The following is a 21,124-nucleotide window of genomic DNA, read 5'->3' as shown; positions in this document are numbered from 1 at the left end:
TTGCACAAGTCTGTAGTCCTGCTTCACAAAAAGTGTCCCATTTTGTGTGTGTGTGTGTGTGCGCGCAGAGTAAGGATGAGGGTGCGTGTTAGAAAGTGGGTGGGTAGAAAATAGGGAGTTGGAGATGAGAGGAGGAGGAAGAGGAAGAGGAGGACACCAGGGGGGTTTTAAAGAAAGAGGAGGAGTGGGGTATGTGTGGGAGGAGGAGGAAGGGCACTCCTGCTGGAGGGAGGGAGAGGGTTTGTGGGAGGGGCGGAGCTGCAGACCCCCCCCCCCCCCCTCCATCCCTCGCACACACACATCCCACCCACCCCGCCCTCACGCTCGCGCTCGTCTGAGCCCCATCGCAATTACCTGTTCCACCAGAGCTGACGTGAGCAAGAGTCGGCGAGCACGTGCCGCGTTGGGATAAGAGCCAGAACTGAAGTGAACTGTCTTTCACAGCAGCACCAGCACCACCACCACCACCACCAGCAGCAGCAGAGGCAGCAGGAAGAGGACTCGCCGAGGACAATTTAATCCAACACAAGTCCGAAATTTAAAAACCAAACAACTTTTCTTTTTTTTTTTTTACCAACCCTCTGACATATTCAGCCGACTGGGGAACCTGCCAGGATGCACTCGTTGTCCGCCCTCCTCATCTCCGCGCTCCTCTGCCAGGGTAAGCCATTGTCTTTTTAACCGGGAGCCGCAGGTATTAGCAGGTGTGTGTGTGTGGGACGGCTCTCACGCGCAGGTGCCACCAAAACTTCAGTCCGGGTGATCGAGCACATTTCCGGGGAGAAGCGAAGCAGGAATGTCGGTGATTTTATTTGAGTTTCTGATCGTGAATGCTTCAGTTATGCGGCTAGAAATGGTTGAAAACTATAAATAGTTGGTGTTGGCTGCTTATAAACCACGTATGACGCAGTGGTCACTTCTCTCCTGTTAAATTATGGAATCTAAAAAAATATCTAAAACTCTCCTTTCGTCAGGGAAAAGGTGCATTTTTTTCTGTCTGCAGTGACAAATTCTTTTTAAAGTGACTTTTTGTGTGTAAGTCCACTGTGGGGAAGAGTCATCATCACCAAATCTCCACATGTGCTCGTGCCATGATGTCATGATGAGCACGCTTCATCTTTTGTGAGACATCTTGTATGATTTACTGTAATTATGGGCTGCCTGTTTGGAGAAGAGAGGAGAGGGAGGGGGTGACTTTTAGGCTCCCTCTAGTAATTACAGTATCAGTGGGTAGCTGTAACTGCTTGCCTCAGTGAAAATCTTACTTTCAGCAAAGAAATGTGGATGAGGTGAGTGCAGAGATCACATATTAAGTGGTGATTTTAAATTAGAGTTTGAGCAGTAGATCGTTTTCCCCTTCCTGGTGTGCTCTGAAAGAAAAACAAACAAACAGACAAAGGGTGCTTTTCCTCAGTTTTATGTTTGCTTCTTAATGTGCAGATGGGCCTCCATGTGGATTTTCTACATTGTCCGGCCAACAGGTAGCTGCACCATGTGTTCACATCACTCAGCCAGGCCACAGGCACCTCCTCGGCTAGGGAAGAGGGGGGGAGCGGAGAGGTTGCTGTCTTTCACCCTATAACACTACGGTGCCGCCTGTTGTTGTAAATTGAGACCACGCAGCAGCCTATGGTTGGCCTCGGGTGGGTTGTTTGACAGGAAACGAATGGCCCTTTTGAAGTGCTTTTTTTACACTGCCGTGCCACTGCAGTGCCGTGTGCCTGAAAGTGCACGAAAAGTTGGTCGTCCTCGCTGCCGGATATGTTGCCTTAAGTGATGTACCAAACGTGTGTGTGTATGCTTACACACCAACACAAAGTTCAGTACGTCCCCTCCTGGTTTGTTCAAATATGGGCGAAACCAGTCTAAAAGCTGGTTTATTGAGTTTTGGAGTTGAAATAAAAACATGCACATCAATGCTTGTAATAAAAATTTTAAAAAAAAAAAGAGAGGCCTGTGTTTTATTGTCTTTGAGATGTAAAAAGCGACAGCAGGGTCCTGATTCAGTCCTGGAACAAAGTGTAGGAAGATGCATCTGTGTTTTTTTTTTTTTTTTGTTCACTCCCTCTTCTCAACCCTTCCCCCACCGACCCCACCCGCCACCGCTGCCTGTGCAGACAGACAGCGCTTGGTGTCACAGCTGGTATTACTTGTCAGGCGAGTGGGGCTCTCCCTTTTTGCTAATGGACTAATTTCCTTGTAGGGGTCACCCAATTTCACCTAAGAAGAATCCACTCCCCTCCCGTTCATCTTCTCCTCGGTATTTGTCAGGACTCGTCTTGCAAATGTTTTGATGTTAGTGCACAGGAAAAAGGGCTTTAATTGTATGTTTGAGGTTTCTTCTTAAGATCTTGTGGGCTTGTGCATGTCTGGTCTTGTTGAGTGACAGTTTCCTCTTGATGTCTGAAGACTGCTTGCGGTTGTTCCCTTTTGTTTGGAAGGGGGGGGGGGGGTGCTGCTGCAAAGTATTTCATCCCTTCATGCAAAATTCAGATGCATCCATGAGAAGTGTGGCAACTCAGCCAACTGGAAACTATGCGTCTGCACTTCACTTCCACACCTCACATCTTCCCAGGGGGTGTTTGTTGATGACTTTCTGCAGATGATTTGCCTGCCGTGAGGAAGCAATCAAGTTCTGAAATCAAGATTAAGTGAATAAATAAAACAGAAAGAAAGTAATTGGGGCTGCAAAACACATGTAATATGCCTAACAACATCTGAAACCAAGAAAGGGAACAAACATGTTATTCTACAGCCACTCTCAGTCTTATAATAGAAATGCTTGAAATGCTTCCTAATGGGAAGACCGTTAATGGCCTTGTCAGCAGCTCCTAATGTCTCTGTAGGACTCTGTGTTGTGAAGTGGAGCCTCTTCTGGTGTCACATGTACACTCATCCTCCGGATGAAAAAACATGAGACCGATGCCACGACTCGCCCAGGAAGCACAAAGAGAGTGAGATACAGATGTGCAGTGAGTAGAAGCTGTGTTTTTAGTTTTTTTTTTTAAAGTGTGCATCAGAATAAGAAAGAAGTGGAAGTCTGAGCAGAAGGTGCTGCTGCTGGAGAGAAAAGGGGGGGACAGCCGAGGTCGTACTGTAAATGAAAGCAGCGTTGTTGTCGCCTCCCATCAGGGGGTGCAGAATTCCTGCTGGCGTCCCTGGCAGCAGCGCTTCACAGCCGGGATGAGAGGATCCGTTCACAAACAGCTACCGATGTGGTAACTTCCACTTGAAAAGATAAAGGTGGGAAGTTTCACGGTGAAAAATGACCCCAGGTCGTGAGGAAATTAAAACAGCGCTGTTACACGGTCTTTGAAGCAGGGTGGTTTTTTTTGTGTGTCGTCATCGTCGTTGTTGTTGTTGTTGTTTTTACTGCGAGTCTAAAAGTGGAAAAGCTTGAAGTTGATTGTTAACCTGCTCCACTTCTGTGAGAGCAGAAGAAGATATTGCGGTTTCAAAGAAATCAGGCCGGTGCCTCAGCTCGTCCCCGGAGACGCAGCGCTTACAACATGTTTACCATATGGCGTGGTGCTTTCAGGCTGGCTCACAGACAGCAGACCCAAAACATTGAATTCAACATGGAGGGGCTTCTTCTGGTCTTTGTCTGCCCTGCACCCCTCACACACAGTGCAGTGGTCCACCCTCCACCCCCTGCAGGACGCTGAACAGGTGAAGGAGTGTTGGTTTTAGTGTCAGCGTTGGGGGGGTGTGTGTGTTCTTTTTATTAGTTCTGTTTGTGTGTTCAGTTGTTGGAAGCACAGTTTGTACCCATCACTCAAGTTTTTTCTCTCCTTATTCACCCGTTTAAGTTACCAGATCAGTTTGATATTTTTTTAATTTGCTCTAGAATCTAATCGCTAAAACAAAATTTTACTTTTCGCTAAGCTGAGGGACAGCGCTGGAGAAACATGAGCCACCTCTTGAACATGCCGAGTTACCAACACGTCAGGATAGCAATTATTTGTGTGTGTGTCTGTGTGTGCGTGTGTGTGTGTGTGTGTGTGTGTGTGTGTCCACGTGCGCCGGACTCACCGAGCCGGAAGATGTGAGTGGCTGTGCCTTGAGAAAATGAAAGGAGGCAGAAGTAATCACTCTCGGGCGATGACTCAATGAGAAGCTCTTTTGTTTGCTGCTGACAGTTTAACACACAGAATTATCAGTAAAACAGCAGCAATTGAGTCTTAATTACAGTTTGTTGATTGGGTCACTCCACTTTCAGAGCCAGGCTGTGAGAAAAATTCAATTTAAAACTCAAATTGTCTCTCTGGTTGTCTTTGTTTCTTGCTTCGATTTGCAGGTCAGGTTGTTGGAATTTAGCCGTTTTTATACACGCCGCTTTACAATTTACGTGCTTTAAAATGAGATGCGGTGGTTTTAAAGTTGGCGAAAGCTTCAATTATGTTTCTCCAAACAGACTTAACACCTCCGTTTTCCATCACTTTCCTCGCGGCACACAGGTTCTTCACTCTGCCGTGCGACAGAACGGTTTATCTGCTCTGCGAGGGGATGGACCAGAGTCCTATTGTTTTAGCCATGAAGACAGACTTTAACAACAGGAGAGAGAGAGAGAGAGGATGGTGCTATGCAGTAGTGCTTCTGTCTTTATGCAGAAATACCCCCATTGAAATGCATTAACCCAAATCGGGACAGCTCTTGTTTTCACGGACAAATAAAAAAAGAAAAAGTGAGGTTGTCTCTGTCTTTTGTCACTGAAGTATCCCCCCGGCTTTCACTGGATTCCTGTGGACTCCCGCCGACTGTATTGTGAGCCCAGCTCTTTTTAAACAAATGAGTGTATGGTAGCGACTTCTTGCTCCCGCTCCTCTCTTTGTCATTAATATGGAGCAGCACACACCCCTCGGAGAGGGCACAGAGAAGCTGCTGCTACCGGTCCCTGCTCTTCACATGTGCCACCTGACTGTGGGAGGAGAGGGGCTGGAGGGGGGAGGAAGATGGGGGTGGGGAGATATCTCTGCTCCATATGAAAACCCTGTGGCCACACCCATCTCTAACAGGGCCTGCATCTTTGTTCAAATTCTCCATCAGAGTCATGGCAGCGTATTAATGAATTCTTTGAGCGACCTCCATTGAGTGTTATGGTAATGACCAGACCTCTGAGAGGACTAAAGGATGTCACAAAGGGTCACCGGTGTATGAGAAGTGTGGGAGCTGATGTGGCCTTTTGTTTTTCCAACATAGATTTAATGGACTTCTTTTTTCCCTTTAAAATGAATCTTGTAGATGAAACAAAGAGACAGCAGCAGGAGGTCCCTCCGACCCTTAAAGGCGGTTGGTGGTGAATTCCTGATATTTACGCCTGCACTCCCATAAAGCCATTATTTCTGCCTATTTATGAGTCACTTGGCCGGACAGGAGGAAGCTATTGTCTCCAACCTTTCCTTTGACTTTGAGGTTCAGGGAAGACGAGTCAGGCAGGTTGACACAGCTTTTGTGCCAAAGATCAAACATTCATCTCTAGCCGCGGGCCAGCTAATAAAAATGACAGATTTTTGTCTTCCCATTCACATCTGAATCAGCCTCTGTTGGGTCCGAAGCTCTTTTTGCAACTCAGAGAAGTCGCTCTATTCACTCCGACGTTGCTCGTCAGTTTTTTTTCATTGATGCTGCTCGGCGTTACGCGAGTCCTCTGGGACCCAACAGAACGTCTCTGTGTCTGCGTCTGACCTCCGTCTTCGCATTCTTGCTGTTTTTAAAGCTGTTTCTTTGTGCCGGGCTCATGTCCGCCGTCCTCCCCTCGTAGACCGCAGCAGCCGTCTGCAGCGCCCGAAGCTATCTTGGATTATACGCTGCTCCGGCTGATCTTGTAGGAAACAGGAGTAGCTCTCTTTCAGGCAGAGTCTTTCTCAGGGGAGAGCAGGAGTGTATCTGCAGCTGGATTTGAAAGTCCAAGTAACAAGATGAAGGATTAAAAGGTTGGCCCACCATCGGGGTCATTAGTGTCTCACCACACTTATGACTTACTGCCTGTCAGAGTCTGAAACACGCCTCCAGAAATTCTTTGAATTTAAAACCCTGCTAAGTTTTCAGAGTGTTATTCTAACTGCTTACATATTGTTAATCAGGTAGTGCTTAAAAACATTCAATTAAAAAAAATAAAAATGTCTCCGCTTGCAATTTTCTAAAATTTCTGCAATTTTAATGGAAAAACTCTTAAAACATCAGAATTTTTTTTAGAAAATCCATCGCTGAATCAAACATTTTTTGATTGCAACAATCACAAAGAAACTCCTGGAAGGACTGAACAATGAACAAAAGGCGTATATTGTTTCTTAAGATAGACGTTTGGAATATTTATCTAAAATGATTAATTTGGTCCAATTAGCTGAAGGTAATATATAAACCGGTAAAATAATGAGACACATTTAGCTAGAAAAATTTGAAATAAAAAGTTTGAGCGCTCAGCGCCATAAATATCTCTATTTCCTTCTGGAGGCTTTTGACATTCCAGTCTATGAAGAGGTAAGACTTCCACTCAGGCCTCGGGGCATGTACTTCTTAATGTGCTACTAGAAAAACCGTGAAGAAGCCCGGAGAAACGTAATCCTCACAACAGATTACAGAATGTGTCTCATGAGCTAAAACAAAGTTCCCTCACATCTAATGTCAGTTTTTATTTAGAAGGGGAAAAAAAAAAAGGTCAAGTGGCGGCTTTTTTCCCAGCCATCACCCCACAAGCGATTCTTTGGCTGATGCCTGACTCGTGGATGTGTTTGATGTTTCGCGATAAAAACTCTCCACTTTGCTGCGACGCATTCAGCTGTTCCACTGGCAGACCGAACGTAAAAGGAGACGAGATGCTTGTCTGGTTTGGATGCAATACCTAATTTTCTAATGGGACATCTTAAGAGGTCAAGTGGCCTCGTGTTCCCCGGGGAGACTCCAAGCATTACACATCCCGCTGGTGCAATTTAAACCTGGGTTTCTGTCCTTCTAATGCAAAATAAACCTTCACATGCAGGCCTCAGATTTTTACTACAGATGGAGACTGCAGGATGCTCATAAAAGAACATAGCAGGAGTGTTAAATGGTCTGTACTTGTATAGAGCTTTATCACCTTTCAGTCTCAAAGTGCTTTAACATGATTTTTCCATTCACACACACTAATGAGACAGATCACCATGCAAGGTGCTGCCATCAGGAGCACATTCACAGCGATGGTACACCATCGGGAGTAACTTGGGGTTCAGTGTCTTGCTCAAGGACACTTAGGCATGTGGACAGGAGGAGCTGGGAATTGAACCACCAGCCTTCTGATTGGTGTGCAACCCACTCTACCGTCTGAGCCACAGCCTCCCAGTGTTTAGTGGTAAACTCAAAAAGGCAGGCGCCTGTCTCATAAAACATGCTTTAACACCACGTCTGATCTATAGCATGAGGATCTTGTTAAATGAAGTTTGAAGTGTATAATTTTGAGTGATGAAGATGCCATAACCCATAATGCTGCCATTCATTTCCCCCCCATACAAGCAGGAGACACGGAAGAGAGGATGCATCATTTCCTCACGTAATGATGCTGAGTTCATTCGATCCTTCGGGGTCGGACAGAGAAAAAAAAAGAAGTGAAGTAGCAGTCTTTTTTGTTGTTGTGAGTGTTACAGTCAGGACTTTTACTGTGAAGCTGCCTGGATTTTTCTACTCTTTTGTGAGGATATCCCAGGATTAGCTGTCTAACACTGGTCTGTGAACAGAAAACACCAACAGCTTGTTCCAACCGGCGAGTTCAGACAATTGCTTTTTCCCAATAGGTTTGTAACACCTGGAAGACTATGTTGCCTTCCTCCCTTCAGATATCACGCTTGAATAGATTCATTTCTTATTGTCATGTGTTTGTGTTTTTATATCTCCCGTCATTACATCTGCTAATATGTTCTTTATGTTAACAACAGTCAAAACTCCCCGATAGAAACTCCTGGCATCTCCATCAGTGCAGGTCCCGCCCATTGCGTCCAACTCAACTTTAAAACCCAAGGTTTTGGACTCACAACTGTTTACTGTCTATAAAAGTGTTCGTAGAAAAAGGTGGCCGATGCCGAAGTGCCTTAAATTGCAATACCACCAAGTGCCACTAGAGGTTGTCTCCAAAAGGCCTCCGGCTCCATAAACTCCCTTTCAACTCTGATCCACCGCTCGCTCCTCACCAGCTCGTCCAAATATGGGCTCTTCCGGCTCCAAATTGCTCTGATCTAGAAAAATGCAATAACAATGTAAGAAACAGCAGAAATAATAACATTTTTTTTTTTATAATTTATTTTGAATAAAATAATAAATTAACTCCACACCCCAAAAGAAAAGCAGTTGGTGTATAAAGTAAGCATGAGGACATACTGCAGTAACACCGTGTACACTCTAACTCAAAATAGTTGCAGTCCTGTATGTCAGTTTTTTACCTATGTGCTTCAGATAAGGTTGCCAAATTTTCAGAAAAGTATTATATCTGAATTTTGTTTTTTCACTGAAATTTTGTCAATTTTTCAATGAGGGGAGGGGAATTAGGCTGCTGCGCATTTCCTGGCCACACACACAAAGCAATTTCTGAAAAATTTAATTTGGGACTAAAGATTTGGGAGCTGCAGATGTAACAAAGGTAGTAACACATGATGTACACCAAGGCTTTGTGCTATATGGTTTCTGAACAGCGTGTAACTTCTACAGCTTTATATCAGTTTTTGTTTTGCACACGCAGGAGATTGCAGGTTGTCTATTTTCCTGCCTGTTGAAAACGTGTTGTTAGCTGAGACTGATGATGGTGTCGGTGTCTCAGCTGACATGACCCACTGTGTGAAACGAATTGAATCAACCCCGCTGGTTGTTCCGACAAAATCTAAGTCATTATGCTTTTGTCGTTACAAGGCAGTTCGCTTTATGCACGTCTCTCTGTCAAAACTTAATTGTTACAGCTTTTTCTTTTTCTCTGCGATGCAGATCCGTGTCCACAATGAGACTTTTTACATTCTTTGTCAGCCCTGAAACTCAAACTATTACCTGATATATATAAATGTCTGAATAACTATACTTGCATCAACTAGTCGACTTCTGTCTTGAACTATTGACTGTCATTCGACTTGGAGAATCGTCAGTCGTTTCATGGAAGAATGAAAAGTTACTGATTGATCCACAGTTGTACGCAGAGTTGTCTGATTGATCTAAACTTTAACATTTTGCTGAACCATCTTTGCAGCACAGGCTCGAAAAACAGCCAATTACCTAAGCCACTCCTCACCTGTTGACTCGGACAGTAGAGTGCCTGATAGTATAGGTCGATGGCAGGTCGAGAAAATCTCCGTCTCCTCTCTAAAACTCTGTGCACAATTTGATTGGAACAACTTCTATCTAACTACAAGCTTCACTGAATACATATTAGACCAAGTTGATTACCTGAACATCAGTTTCCTTCAACGTTAACCGTCTTAGCATGCTAGCATTTTCTAATTAGTACTTTGCACAAATACTTAGCAGGCATTTGGTCATAAGCTGAAGCATTAGCCAACCTGACCTGATAATAAGTAAAGAGAACTGCAACTAATGATTATTTTCATTGTTGGTTATTCTAATGATTGTTTTCTAAATAACATTTTTATTTCCTGTCGGGTTAATAGTTCAGAAGAAGCTGGCGCCATCAAATGTTCACTCGCCACAGTATCGGTTAAGACATGCCACTCAAAACGTATCAGACGAATTATAATTTTGACCTCAGTGACGTCAAACATTCAATGTTTGGGAACCATAAATATTTGCGGCTGTCCATCCAATAATTGTTATGGCTAGGTCATAGTTTCTGAATATTGGAGTTGTTACATTTTTTTGAAATGAAATAGTTTATACTTTTTTTTTTTTACCAGTGCCTGGTAGTAACGCATCAATACCACCAGTAGGTGGCGGTACTGTACCTAAAATATGCTGCTTTTAAACAACAAAAGGACCAACGGTTAAGTGCCTTAAACTGCAACACTACCAAGGATCCACTGCTCACTCCTCTCCAGATCATCCAAATACTGTATCGACACTTCCGCCTCCAAAATAGCAAGATGGCGACGGTCGAAATAACGAACACGAGGCTTCTTGGCGGCTGTTCACAAACCGATGGGGGACGTCGCTGTTGGTTGCTGTGAGATTAGATGTGATGGTACCAACAGCAGAAACTTGAGAAGGCCGTCAAAGAGCCCTTTGTGGAACTCCATAATAGTTTCCAAAAATGAGCTGCAGTACAAACTCTGCCGGCTGAAGCTAGCGTGTCGTCCTATGCACAGTCTTCGAAGAGCACAGCATCGAGCAGATGATCCATTTACAGATCAATAATCAGTGGCTAGCTTTGTCCCCGGACAAAGTAGGTTTGATGTTCAGCCTGCAGGGCAAACAGTTTCCCTCCTCTTAAAGCCAAAGCCATACTTCTCATTAGCTTTGTACAAGGCGAGGGCTTTCAGAGGTTGATGGCATTTGTTGAGCACAAGTTTAATGCATGAGTTAGGGTTTGTGTTTGTGTGTGCGTGTGTGTGCATATGTGTGTGTGTGTGTGTGTGTGTGTGTGTGTGTGTGTGTGTGTGTGTGTGTGTGTGTGTGTGTGTGTGTGTGTGTGTGCATGCATTTCATGGGCCCGGAGGGGGTTGAGTGGTTCCCAGTAGATATTGAATAGTGTTTTTGCTGTAGATAACCATCCCATGTAACTTTCTGGACCAACCGACAGACAAACTTTGACTTCCTTACAGCTGCGAGCACGCCTGAAAATACCCTCACGTTGCATACTTGCAGATGAAGTCCGCGCTGGGATTTTGTTTTTTCTATAAGTAGCTGAGGTACTCCTAATTATCCGAGGTGTTTTTGTTCTCTTCCTGGACTTTCAGGGGAGCTTTATTTTTTGAGCCCCGGCTTTTGTGCGACCCCGCAGCAGAAGCAGCCCGTTGCTTCAGAGGACGCTCTGAACAGCGTGTTGACTCAGTTCGCTTGAAGGAGGATATTCTGTGCAGAACATTCCCGTGGAGACTTTTACCAGCGAGCTCTTCAGGCCACCCTGCAGATATTTCGAACCTCTCTCGGTGGTAGTAAAGGTGTTGGCACAGTTTTTTGTTTATTGACAGTTTTTTTTTTGTAAAGCGTTGCTTCCAGTACGTATCAGTATCAGACAGATCTGCAGGGTGTTTTCTGCTTTTGTTCGGGATGTACCAGTAGCAGAGGGGGGCGGTGAACGAGTACGCCTGCTGGCTGGATGGTTAAAAGCACTTACTGTGATGTATAGCTCCTCATCAATGTCATGATGGAAGAAGAACATGTAATAGCCCCCAATAATGAAATTATTATGCCTTAAAGGTCCCATGTAGCCCAGATGACTGTGACATATGCTGAATGGCATAAACTGAGAGGGGTTATCTCATCTCCCAGAAACAAAAGACACACACAAAAGAGCAGGTTGGGTCTGTTGTGGCAGTTTTATCTGCTATGTGTCTTTGGAAAAAGGAGGATAACACAAAGGATAAATCGTCTGTTGGATGTCAGTGACATTTTTTTTTGCACACAAGCGAATAATTCCCCCTTTATAGAATTAACAAAACCCTGCTTGGCTCTAATGGAGTTCACACAAGTAAAACCTTGCAGCATCATGTTAGCAGTCGTCCCACCGTGTGAAATCTACAAGTCCTGGAGTCGTAGGAGGACCCAGCGGCGTCAGGGCGCACGTTAATCTGCAGCCCTTTCACAGCGCTCCATCAAAGCAGATGTCGGTCCGTGGGTATTAAATGTGAAACCACACAGATTTGATGTGCGAGCAGGTACATAATCCTTTGTATGTATTATCTGCATTCCACGTATTCCTCCCACCGTTCGCTGCTCTGTTCAGGCAGCGGAGGCTTTAGGACCCCCCCGGAGCCAAGAGCCAAAGCAGGACACAATTTGAAACCGTCATGCCCTCTTTAATACCAACCAGGCTTGCTGGGCTTATTGGAGAAGGGGGAGCGGAGCCTGGCTGTGAAGGGTTAGAAGGTCAGCTCTGTCATCACGAGCGCACAACAGCATGCACATCCTCGGCCAAGTGATGCAAAAGTATCGGCCTCGCCGCGGCAATTACCAGAGATGAAGTCTACACCAGATCATGTATTTGGTTTGCAGCGTAACGAGGAGGACTTTATTCATAACTATGGGACAATATAATATATTATAAGACAATAATAAAACTATTGCACATATTTCCAGTTATGTTTCAGTCTTGTTTTTCCCACGTCGAAAACTGATGAACCTCGGACTGATTCTTCGGGTGAAAGCTGTGTTTGTTTTTTGTTACCTGAATCTCTTTACCTTCAGCGGGCGTGCATTGTTGGGTTTCATTAGTATCCTCAGGCCACTGCTGTACACGTATGGTATGGTAGAAAACACTACTGCTCCTTCAGGACCAATGAGCTCCAGTTGTTGAAAGGGAAGCGTGTGGGCGGGCACCGGGATCAGGTGCGGACGCTTTCACAGGAGTGATTCAGACACACGGGCAGGGCACTTCAACAAAAGCTTGCTGCAGTTGTGTAAACACTGCAATATTTAGCTGCAAGCTCGGCTACCATTTTCAAATAACAGTAATAATACACTGAATTTGCTGCCAATAGGAAGAGGCTTTCAGTCTGATGCTTCAATGGATGTTTCCCTCTCGATCTTCCTGGATGTTTGTGTGATTGCAGAATTTAGGATGCAGCTGAATGTTATTTTCATCTCTTAACATGTGATCTCATTTCGGACAAAAACAAAACTAAAATTTTTAATATTTTAATTACCAACTGCTTTGATAATTGGTGTTTATTTTACATAAAAATGCCGAGCTGACTCTCGTTTCAGCTTCTCAAATGAGAATTCACAGATTTTTTTTCTCTTTGATAATTCAAATCTTTGGGACTTCTGTTTACATCATTTCATAGGACAAATATGTGTTAAACTAAAGAATCTAATAGAAAATAAACATTTTAAAGTTATTATGAAAATAATCATTAGCCGCAGCCTTATTTTTGTGCAGGATTTGTAATCAGTCTCAACTCCAACAAGCTTACTACTTTCTTTTTGTTTTATTGTAGGCTGTGAAATGTCACAAAATTGTGAAAAGTGTATCTCAGTTTTAGGAGCTCAGGGGGAAATCTCTGTCTCTCTGACAAGCAGCCCCAAAAATATTAAAGTTATAGTCACATAAAACAGAAAAAATGTTGGAAGCAGTGTTATGTTTGACATTTATGCCTGATGAATGGGCAAACTATTTACTTTCTGTTGATGTATTGATCAGTGAAATGGCCTGTTCCAGCACCAGTTCATCTCTCTTCCTGTTGCCGCGTGGCACTAATGCTGAGGACCCTTTTGGTTATTAATAAAACTGATTTTGAAGTAGGTTCGGTCTTTAATCCACAGAGCAGACACCCTACAAATCAGTCGTTCTCCAGTTGGCTGGAGGCGGGCGAGGCTGGCAGGTTTACGGCCTGTATGCAAAAAAAGCCCACCCCTGATATCTCCTGTCTGATGTGAAACCTCTTGAAGAGACCTGATGAAACGACGAGCACTTTGATGTCAAGAAGGTTGTTTTGAATGTGTCAGGAATATTTTAAAGCTGCCTGTGAACTCCTCTGACCGGACAGGGGTGAAGAAAGAAGAGCGGTTGAGGTTTCATCTCTGGCGCTCAGATTTACGGATATCGGTTCAAACTCCTCTGGAATTCAGAAGGCGCCGGATTCATTAGTGTGAAACGTTCTCCACCGCTGGCTTCACGTCGAGCATCACACCATCTGCTGCACCTCTTCCAGCCTCATTTAAACTTTTTATTAGCAGTGCAACTGTGTTTTTAAGCCTTAATTAGGCGGATCCTTCTTCCCTATGATTGCTGGAGGTAAGAGGTCTGTAATTATAATTACTTTGGCTAAAAATAGAGAGTTTTGAAACGGCGAGTCCTGCTCTGCGAGAAACGGTGTGCATTTATCTGAGCCAACATCTGAAATAAACTCAAGTGCATTTAATAGACGTCTTTTTGTAGTGCTTTGAAATGAGTGAGTTTTAAATGACAGTTCTCTTTTAAAACCGAGGCCTCAAGGTTTTCTAAACACTTATAAAGATCGATGGTCCTTACTCTTACTTTCTGAGTTTTTCTAATGTAGACCGCTCTTTCAGAAACAAAGATGCTGAGATGATAATTTCCACGTGTACAATTATACAGGCTTTCTCTGTGCGGCAGACGGATTCAGGCTGAGAATCAAAGAGGTTGTTTCCACCTGGCATTAAAATCTGGGGCCTCACTGTCATTCAGCGCTTAAAGAATATTTCTCTGACCTCGCTGTACTTCTGCAGTTTTCACCGTTGCTTCAGAAATTCTTAAGCCTCTTAAAAGTCCTCCTCAGTTTTTCTACTTAGCAGCTCTTTTAAGGGTTAAAAATCTTTGTGAATAACTTTTATCTTTACAAGGAACTACTCCTAACTTTAAGGGGAAATTCTTAAAAAAGTCACATCTCTAAGAGTTTTCTTAGAGTTTCACCACTAGGAGGAACTTTTAATCCGAGGAACTTTTGTGGCCCGCTTTAAGCCGTCTGTTCACACCTGCCATTATCATGCGTCTCCATTGGCCACTTGTGATCAGATCTCAGTTCTTTGCTCTGTATACAAATGAACACGTGCACCACGGTAATATAAAAAAAAAGATAATAAGCACAAGAACAAGAACATAAGCTGACTTCTGTCAGTTTTATTATTTTATTTTTAGATATTTTTAGATTATATTTATTTCATGTTTGTCAATGTTTGAACACTTTTAGTGAATTTGTAATTTACAACCTGAACCGTCAGGACCCAATCAGTTTGAGTCATATTACTTAATTGTTCCGTCGCGTCTCTGCTGTTGTGAATGAATGAACTGCTGTGTCAGATATTACAAACAATAAACTGAAAGTAAAAAAAGTTCAACCCAAAAGAGGCTTTAGTAAAACAGGTGCTTTTGTGTTTTAAATCACAAAATGGCTGCTTTGTAGTCGGTAATCGATTTTTTTTTTTTCTCGTAACAAAAGACTAAATAAGAGCAGACAGAGATCTTCAGGTGTAAGATTGAATGGAGGAAAAAAGTATTGCGAACTAACAAATTTTGGCCACGCTCAAACCCAAACCGCCTCCGAGTCTGGCCTGAGAGGATCGGATGTCACGCCTACTTTTAGCTGACCACTTGTGATCCAATCACGTCAGGATGTATCCGATTGGCTCTTGATCTCAGGTGTGTACAGCCTCTCAGGAACACGGTCGTCAACATCCATTTGCTTCGGATGGCGTCTGCTTCGGTCAGGAAATTTAAAACCCAATTTTTTTTTTACGTATAAAGCAAACACTCGGGTGGGCTAATGTCAGCTTTTCCGGAAACGGAGGAATGAAGTCATTGGCAAGACGTGAGGTAACGATTAGCATTAGGACGGGCTAATGAACGAAGAGGAAGTGTGTGTGTGGGGGGGGGGGGCGTTGCCAATTCTTTCTTAATGGCCTAAGATTGCCTTTAAGCATAGTGGATGTGACTTCTGAGTGCACTTATAAGCCGAACTCCCGCTGCCGCCTTAAGAGCGCTCTCTCTGCCCAGCGGCTCATTAGCGGAAGAAATTTAATACCTTTTTTTTTAACACTCGGATACGGCCAATAGTACAAACTCACGTACAGTATATACCATATAGAGGTTTCTTCCCTGATAGCACAGAAGCATATAATCTGAAGACTTGTTGAAACATTTATGCTTCTTTCTTAACTCCAAACAGAAACTTTTTCATCTCTGATATGTTATGTGATAGTTCTCTGCTTAGCAAATTAAGTTAAATCAAAGCTGAATCGTCTGCTTTGTTTGTGCTGTCATTATCTTTGGAGTGAGGAATTTCTTTCAAATAACTTCAACGTCAAGTTATTCAAACACTTGACAATGGTTCCCTTTTACATTCTCACATTTAACCCGCTAATCAAAGGGGAAAATGCAAAAGGTTCTCATTAAAAATGAAGAAAATCAAACTGCTCTTACATATTGATGCGTTCGCCCTCCAGTTTGGTAGATATTATTTTTTAGAGATAATGTCTCTGTCAAATGGACTATGTTGTGACTGACACTTGTACAGTTTATCTCTTCCCAAGTAGATTGATCTTGGGTATGAGCAGGTTAAATCCTGCAGCATCACATTCATATTTTACATTTGATGTATGCTCATTCATATTGTGACAGGCAGGTCTCCCCACCTTGTAAACCTATGGTTAAAAGTCACTGTTTATTTTATGTAGGCTTTCTTTGAATTTCTCTTTTAAATGTTCAAAAACTGCAGCAAAAATAAATATAATTTCTCCTAATTACTAACACCTATTTGTTAACCTCAATTCTTAAAATGTACAAAGGCAGAGGGCATGTTGGGAAATTGGAGAGAAGGCGCTCAAGATGCACTAATCACAGTTGTTAGTGTGAAGTTGAAAGTCAACTAAGGTTACCAAAAAATAGACCCCCATTAAACTCTGAAGATCCTGTTTGCAGCATAATTTTCGTGTGTAAATGGATGCATCAAAGAAATAAAACCAGTCTCCGTGAAATTAAATGAAAAACTGTACCATCGGAAACATCAGCCGGACATGTTTTCTCCCGTCCATTAGAAACCCTTTTCTTCATTATTTTACAAAGAGAAACGGAGTGAAACCATTCATCCTTCATGGACCACAGTGCAACGCAGCATCCTGTGTGCTGAACTGCAGAGTACCACTCAAGGCCTCCTTTGGGCTTAATATTTGCTCCTGCTGTTATTCTCGCCAGATACATGAATGTTGCAAAATCTTTCTCTAAAAGAACAAAAACACAGATGTAGGAAATTATGTCTGAAAACCTGGTTACCTCTGAAGGTTCAGTGTGAAGGATTTAAGAGGAACACGTGTTGTCATTTTTGGTTGCTGGTTGGATGCCACAAAATCGTACCCATCGCTTCTTTAATGATTGAAATGATTCAAGTTCGAGGTTTTTTTTTTTAAGAGTTGAACAGCTCAGCTGATCTGCTCCATCACGATCACATTTTATTGGTAGTAGCCTCGGCGCATAAGCAGCGACCCCACCACTGTGTTCACATATAATTCAAACTTTGCTAAAACCCCGATTGGTGCGTGGAAATATGTGACATCATCCTCTGCCAGTTGAGACCTCGCCCACTTTGAGTCAGTGGGGAAGAGCGAACAAAAGACAAAACAAATACCAAAACCTGTCATTTAAATTGAACCAAAACTAAATTAAATTTGGCAGAATATCTTTTTAATGTCAGAGCCCGTCTGTCACAGTAAGAAGTTAATTAAAAATAAATATTTCTTTAACAGCATGATGTTTATTAAGGGAAACAGCCATTAGTGTCACCTGAAAACAAAACAAATCTTTCCCTCCTTCTTGAGCATTTCCTGCCTTTCTTTGTCCCTTCGTCTCAGTCCCTGACAAGAGGCGGAAGCAGCAACCTGATCTCCAGCAGCAGGTCTGCACAATTACGCCGGGCCTCCTTAACCCTCATGTCAAACCACACAACCTGTTTTAGCCACGGCCACAATAGGAGTTCGACCGGTGAGACTGCAGGCGTTGCATTGGCCTCGTTCGTGCACGCTGGGATCCATAAGTGTCTTGATGATCACACGGGATGCTGCAAATTAACATTTGTTTTCTTTGCTGGAAGGGCGAGAGAGCTATCGATACGTCTCTATGGAATATATTTCACATATATTGTGTTTTACAGCTTGCAACCGGTTTGTGAAGTGTAAAGATGCAGGAGAGGTTTTTTTTCCTGGAGCTTAACTCCTCTGTGACTTTTACATTCTTACATTGTGTCTGCTTCCATTTTTTTTTTTGCTGAATAACATGCAGTTGTGTTTGCCAGGCATGAATGTTTTTGTTGGTTTGGAACACAGTGCTCTGAAATCGTGTCGGTACTTGCAGGGTGAAGGAGGGTACTATCCATCATGCTCAATAAGCTCAGACTAATAATGCTGCGTGTCGTAGCATCTACATAATTTTCCATTTGCTGTCCATCCTCCTCCTTAGCAGAACACCGGTTTGTTGTGGCCTGAGGTAACAAATCTGGCTCTGCTCAGTGCAGGCTGGGAAAATGTGAGTATTTTTTGTTCTACTTGGCTTTATATGCTCCTGTTTTATTTTACCAGAAAGGTTGTAAAACTAAAAAAACATCCATCAATTAGCTTGTCAACAGAAATTTTGTGACTGTTTTGACAATTGATTATTTGATTTTTGTCATTCTGTCATTTTTAGCAGATTTTATTTGGATTTAGGCAACTGAACAAATTCAGCACATTCGAGGAGAACCACCAAATGCTTGGAAAAATGGCTGAAATGCAAATTGTGCTGATTATTTCCTCAGTTAGTCAATAATGTGTTCATAAAATGTTTAGAAAAAATAATGTAAAAATACAACATTTATATCAACGCATGTGTGTCAACTGCGACTGCAACAGAAAGACATGAGGAAGTGGCGCTGCAACAGGAGCAGGATGAAGATGAACCGGTACGGGAGCCGCCAAGTACAGAGCAGCCTTTCATTTGAAAGAAAGATGTTTCCGGGCAGCACCGTGACGTGTTGCCGGGCGCCGCTAGTGTGGAAGTCGTACATAGGAAATAGAAGGAGCGTCTGTTTTGAGGCTGTGTTTTGGCCTTTAGAGCTCTCTGCAATGCTTTCATTTTACATCGTCCTAAAACTTTTAATATTCAACTGACTTTTACAAATAATAACAAAAACATATTTCCATGTAAAGAGTCTGGAACCAGGAGTCTTGGTAAAAAAAAAAAAAAAAGTACATTAATTTTCAAAATGGCTACAGATTAATTTGAATGACTTCATTTGTTCAAGAAGTTGTTATAGTAAAATTATATTTTATCAAACATAATGCACTTTTTCAGTTCTCTGAAGCATAGAAGAACATAAATTAATTTAAACTTTCAAAAAGTGATTTATTGTTTAAAGAAACTTTAGCATTTGATAAATGTGAAAATAAATTGACCAGCTGTGCTTGCGACTAATTTCTCATTACAATATTTTTTCATTGCATGGTCATGCATTAATGCAGTGTAATATTAATGCCAAACAACACCACACACTCCTTCCCGACATGAAACTAGTAAATGGGTTTGACTTTGGCTGATGTTTCTTATGGAGCTTGTAGATAAGAATCCATCAGGAGAGGATAATTTATTAAAAACAAGAAAAGACCAGACGGGCTGAGTTCAACTGAGCGGCAGATAGAGCCTTCGGGGGACCGCTGTCAGAAAATGAAACCTTTGTTGGTATCTGTCCATAAATGGACTTTCTTTTATGATTCGTTCTCTCTGACCGACCTCGTCGCCCCTCTGAAGGTCAGAGGGACGCAGTGCTGTGGAGATTTCTGTGCCCTGAAACAGCTGGTGTGGCAAAAATGGGGGAAACGTGCTCGTCACAAACACTGCGATGTTCATTTCACACAATTACGCTTTTGTCAAGCCCAACGTATACTTGAACACAGTGACGGCTAGTGATGAATTTTTTTTTGGAGGGGGCGCAGTGTATGGGGGGGACAAACAAACTGGAGCCAGACTTATGGCAAGCCACACAAAAAAGGAAACTACAGCCAAAAAAACTTTTTGAAGCCAACCTCTAGTGGCAGTCGGTGGTATTGCAGCTTAAGGCACTTCAGCATCAGTCTCATCTTTCAGACCTGGAAGGTATGAACACTTTTACATAAAATCTGAGTGAATCTGACTGGGAACCCGAGGACACTATGCCCCGCCCACATATACAGGAAACCTGACTGCACCACAGGCCTGTCAATCAAACCAGACACATCCCCAAACGTAGCTCTGTTTGAGTCCTAATATCTAATCAGTGCTGGAATTATTATCAGTGGACCCCCAGAACACTGATCAGAAGGAGTGAACTCATCCAACGACACCACAATGACTCGTGGAAAACATTTACTGACTTTGTATTTCATGAGAGAAGTTGATGTTTATTGAATGGGATTCTTTGGTTGTTTTTTTTTTTGTGTTTTTTAAGCCAGCCCCTAGTGGCCGCCAGTGGTATTGCATTTTAAGGCACACCCGCATGGACTTCACTTTTCAGACCCAGAGTCTTCGTCCATTTTTATAAACATCTTTGGTCTGAAATGGAGTTACATTTAGTGTGTTAGCTTGTTAACATGAGCGTAGACACACAGTTACAGTTGAGGCTGATGGGAGTGTTGTTAGTTTTGAAGGTTTTTGGTCAGGAACCAAAAACACTGGATTGATTAACCTTTTGACCTCTTAATGGTTGTCTGTTAAGCTTTTTAGGGATCACCTGGGATTACAAATTCCTGAGGGGGGTATTAATGTATGTACCAAACTGAAAACCGCAAATGTCATCCTGCTGGTGGAGCTACAGGAAAAGTCATGGGATCATCAAAGTCAGCAGAATACAGAATTCGGGGGTCATGAAGACAAAAAAAGGCAGTCCATCTAATAGTTGTTGAAACACTTGAATGTGAACCCCAGTGGTGGACGAACTGACCATGCTGGTAGCATGGCTAAAGAGTTAGCAGCCATCCCTGCTTCCTTGTTACATGTTTAAAAATGTTAGTCACTTAGTCGTGGACATGAGCATGTTTGGCCAAGTGACTCCTGGCAGTCTGGTGACTCAAACACAACTCAAACACAAGCCGCTGCCTTTGCTTTTATGCCATGAAGAAACGAACAGGCAATTACATCGGGACGAAAAAAGGACAAATTATAGAGCGCACAATGGAGACTTGTTGGACCGGTTCAGCCTGCAACAAAAAAAGAGAAGCTGAGTGCGAGGGATGTTGTGCAAGCTGTTCTGTCAGTTATCCATCAGTGACATGATTACACCGCTTCCCCTCGAGGGAGACAGACGGAGATAGTGAGAATGCAGAGTTTTTTATTTTTCAATCCTCGGCTAGCTGGTCTGGAACACTTCCTCAGCACGAGCCGACGCTGGAGCAGAATTCAAATAAAGTCATGTGCTTGTCATAGTAACATCTGAGCTGAGTGAGAGGGCTGAACGAGAGCTCGTATATCACCAAACAGCTCGGGGAGGATTTTAGGAACCCTGCTGGTCCACGGAAACTTTCCCGTATAACAGCAGACGTTGAT

General features: G+C 43.0%; 1 protein-coding gene across 2 annotated transcripts in view; it reads left to right on the top strand.

Moving 5' to 3' along the window:
* The first annotated feature begins 339 nt into the window (after positions 1 to 339).
* Positions 340 to 21,124, top strand: part of LOC138629352 (CD166 antigen homolog A-like) — a 37,986-nt gene continuing 17,201 nt past the window's right edge. For both annotated transcript variants that reach the window (XM_069712977.1, XM_069712976.1), the window contains exon 1: positions 340 to 661. In XM_069712977.1, coding sequence (XP_069569078.1) covers positions 616 to 661 — 46 coding nt within the window. In that variant the 5' untranslated portion in view covers positions 340 to 615. The remainder of the gene's footprint in view (positions 662 to 21,124) is intronic.

Source organism: Brachyistius frenatus, unplaced genomic scaffold (assembly GCF_029030835.1).
Source record: "Brachyistius frenatus isolate BFR_SWC_R1_liver_20210118 unplaced genomic scaffold, ASM2903083v1 Contig_114, whole genome shotgun sequence".
NCBI lineage: Eukaryota > Metazoa > Chordata > Actinopteri > Embiotocidae > Brachyistius > Brachyistius frenatus.
Note: the sequence above shows the minus strand (reverse complement) of the source record. Positions and strands in the feature narration are given on the sequence as shown.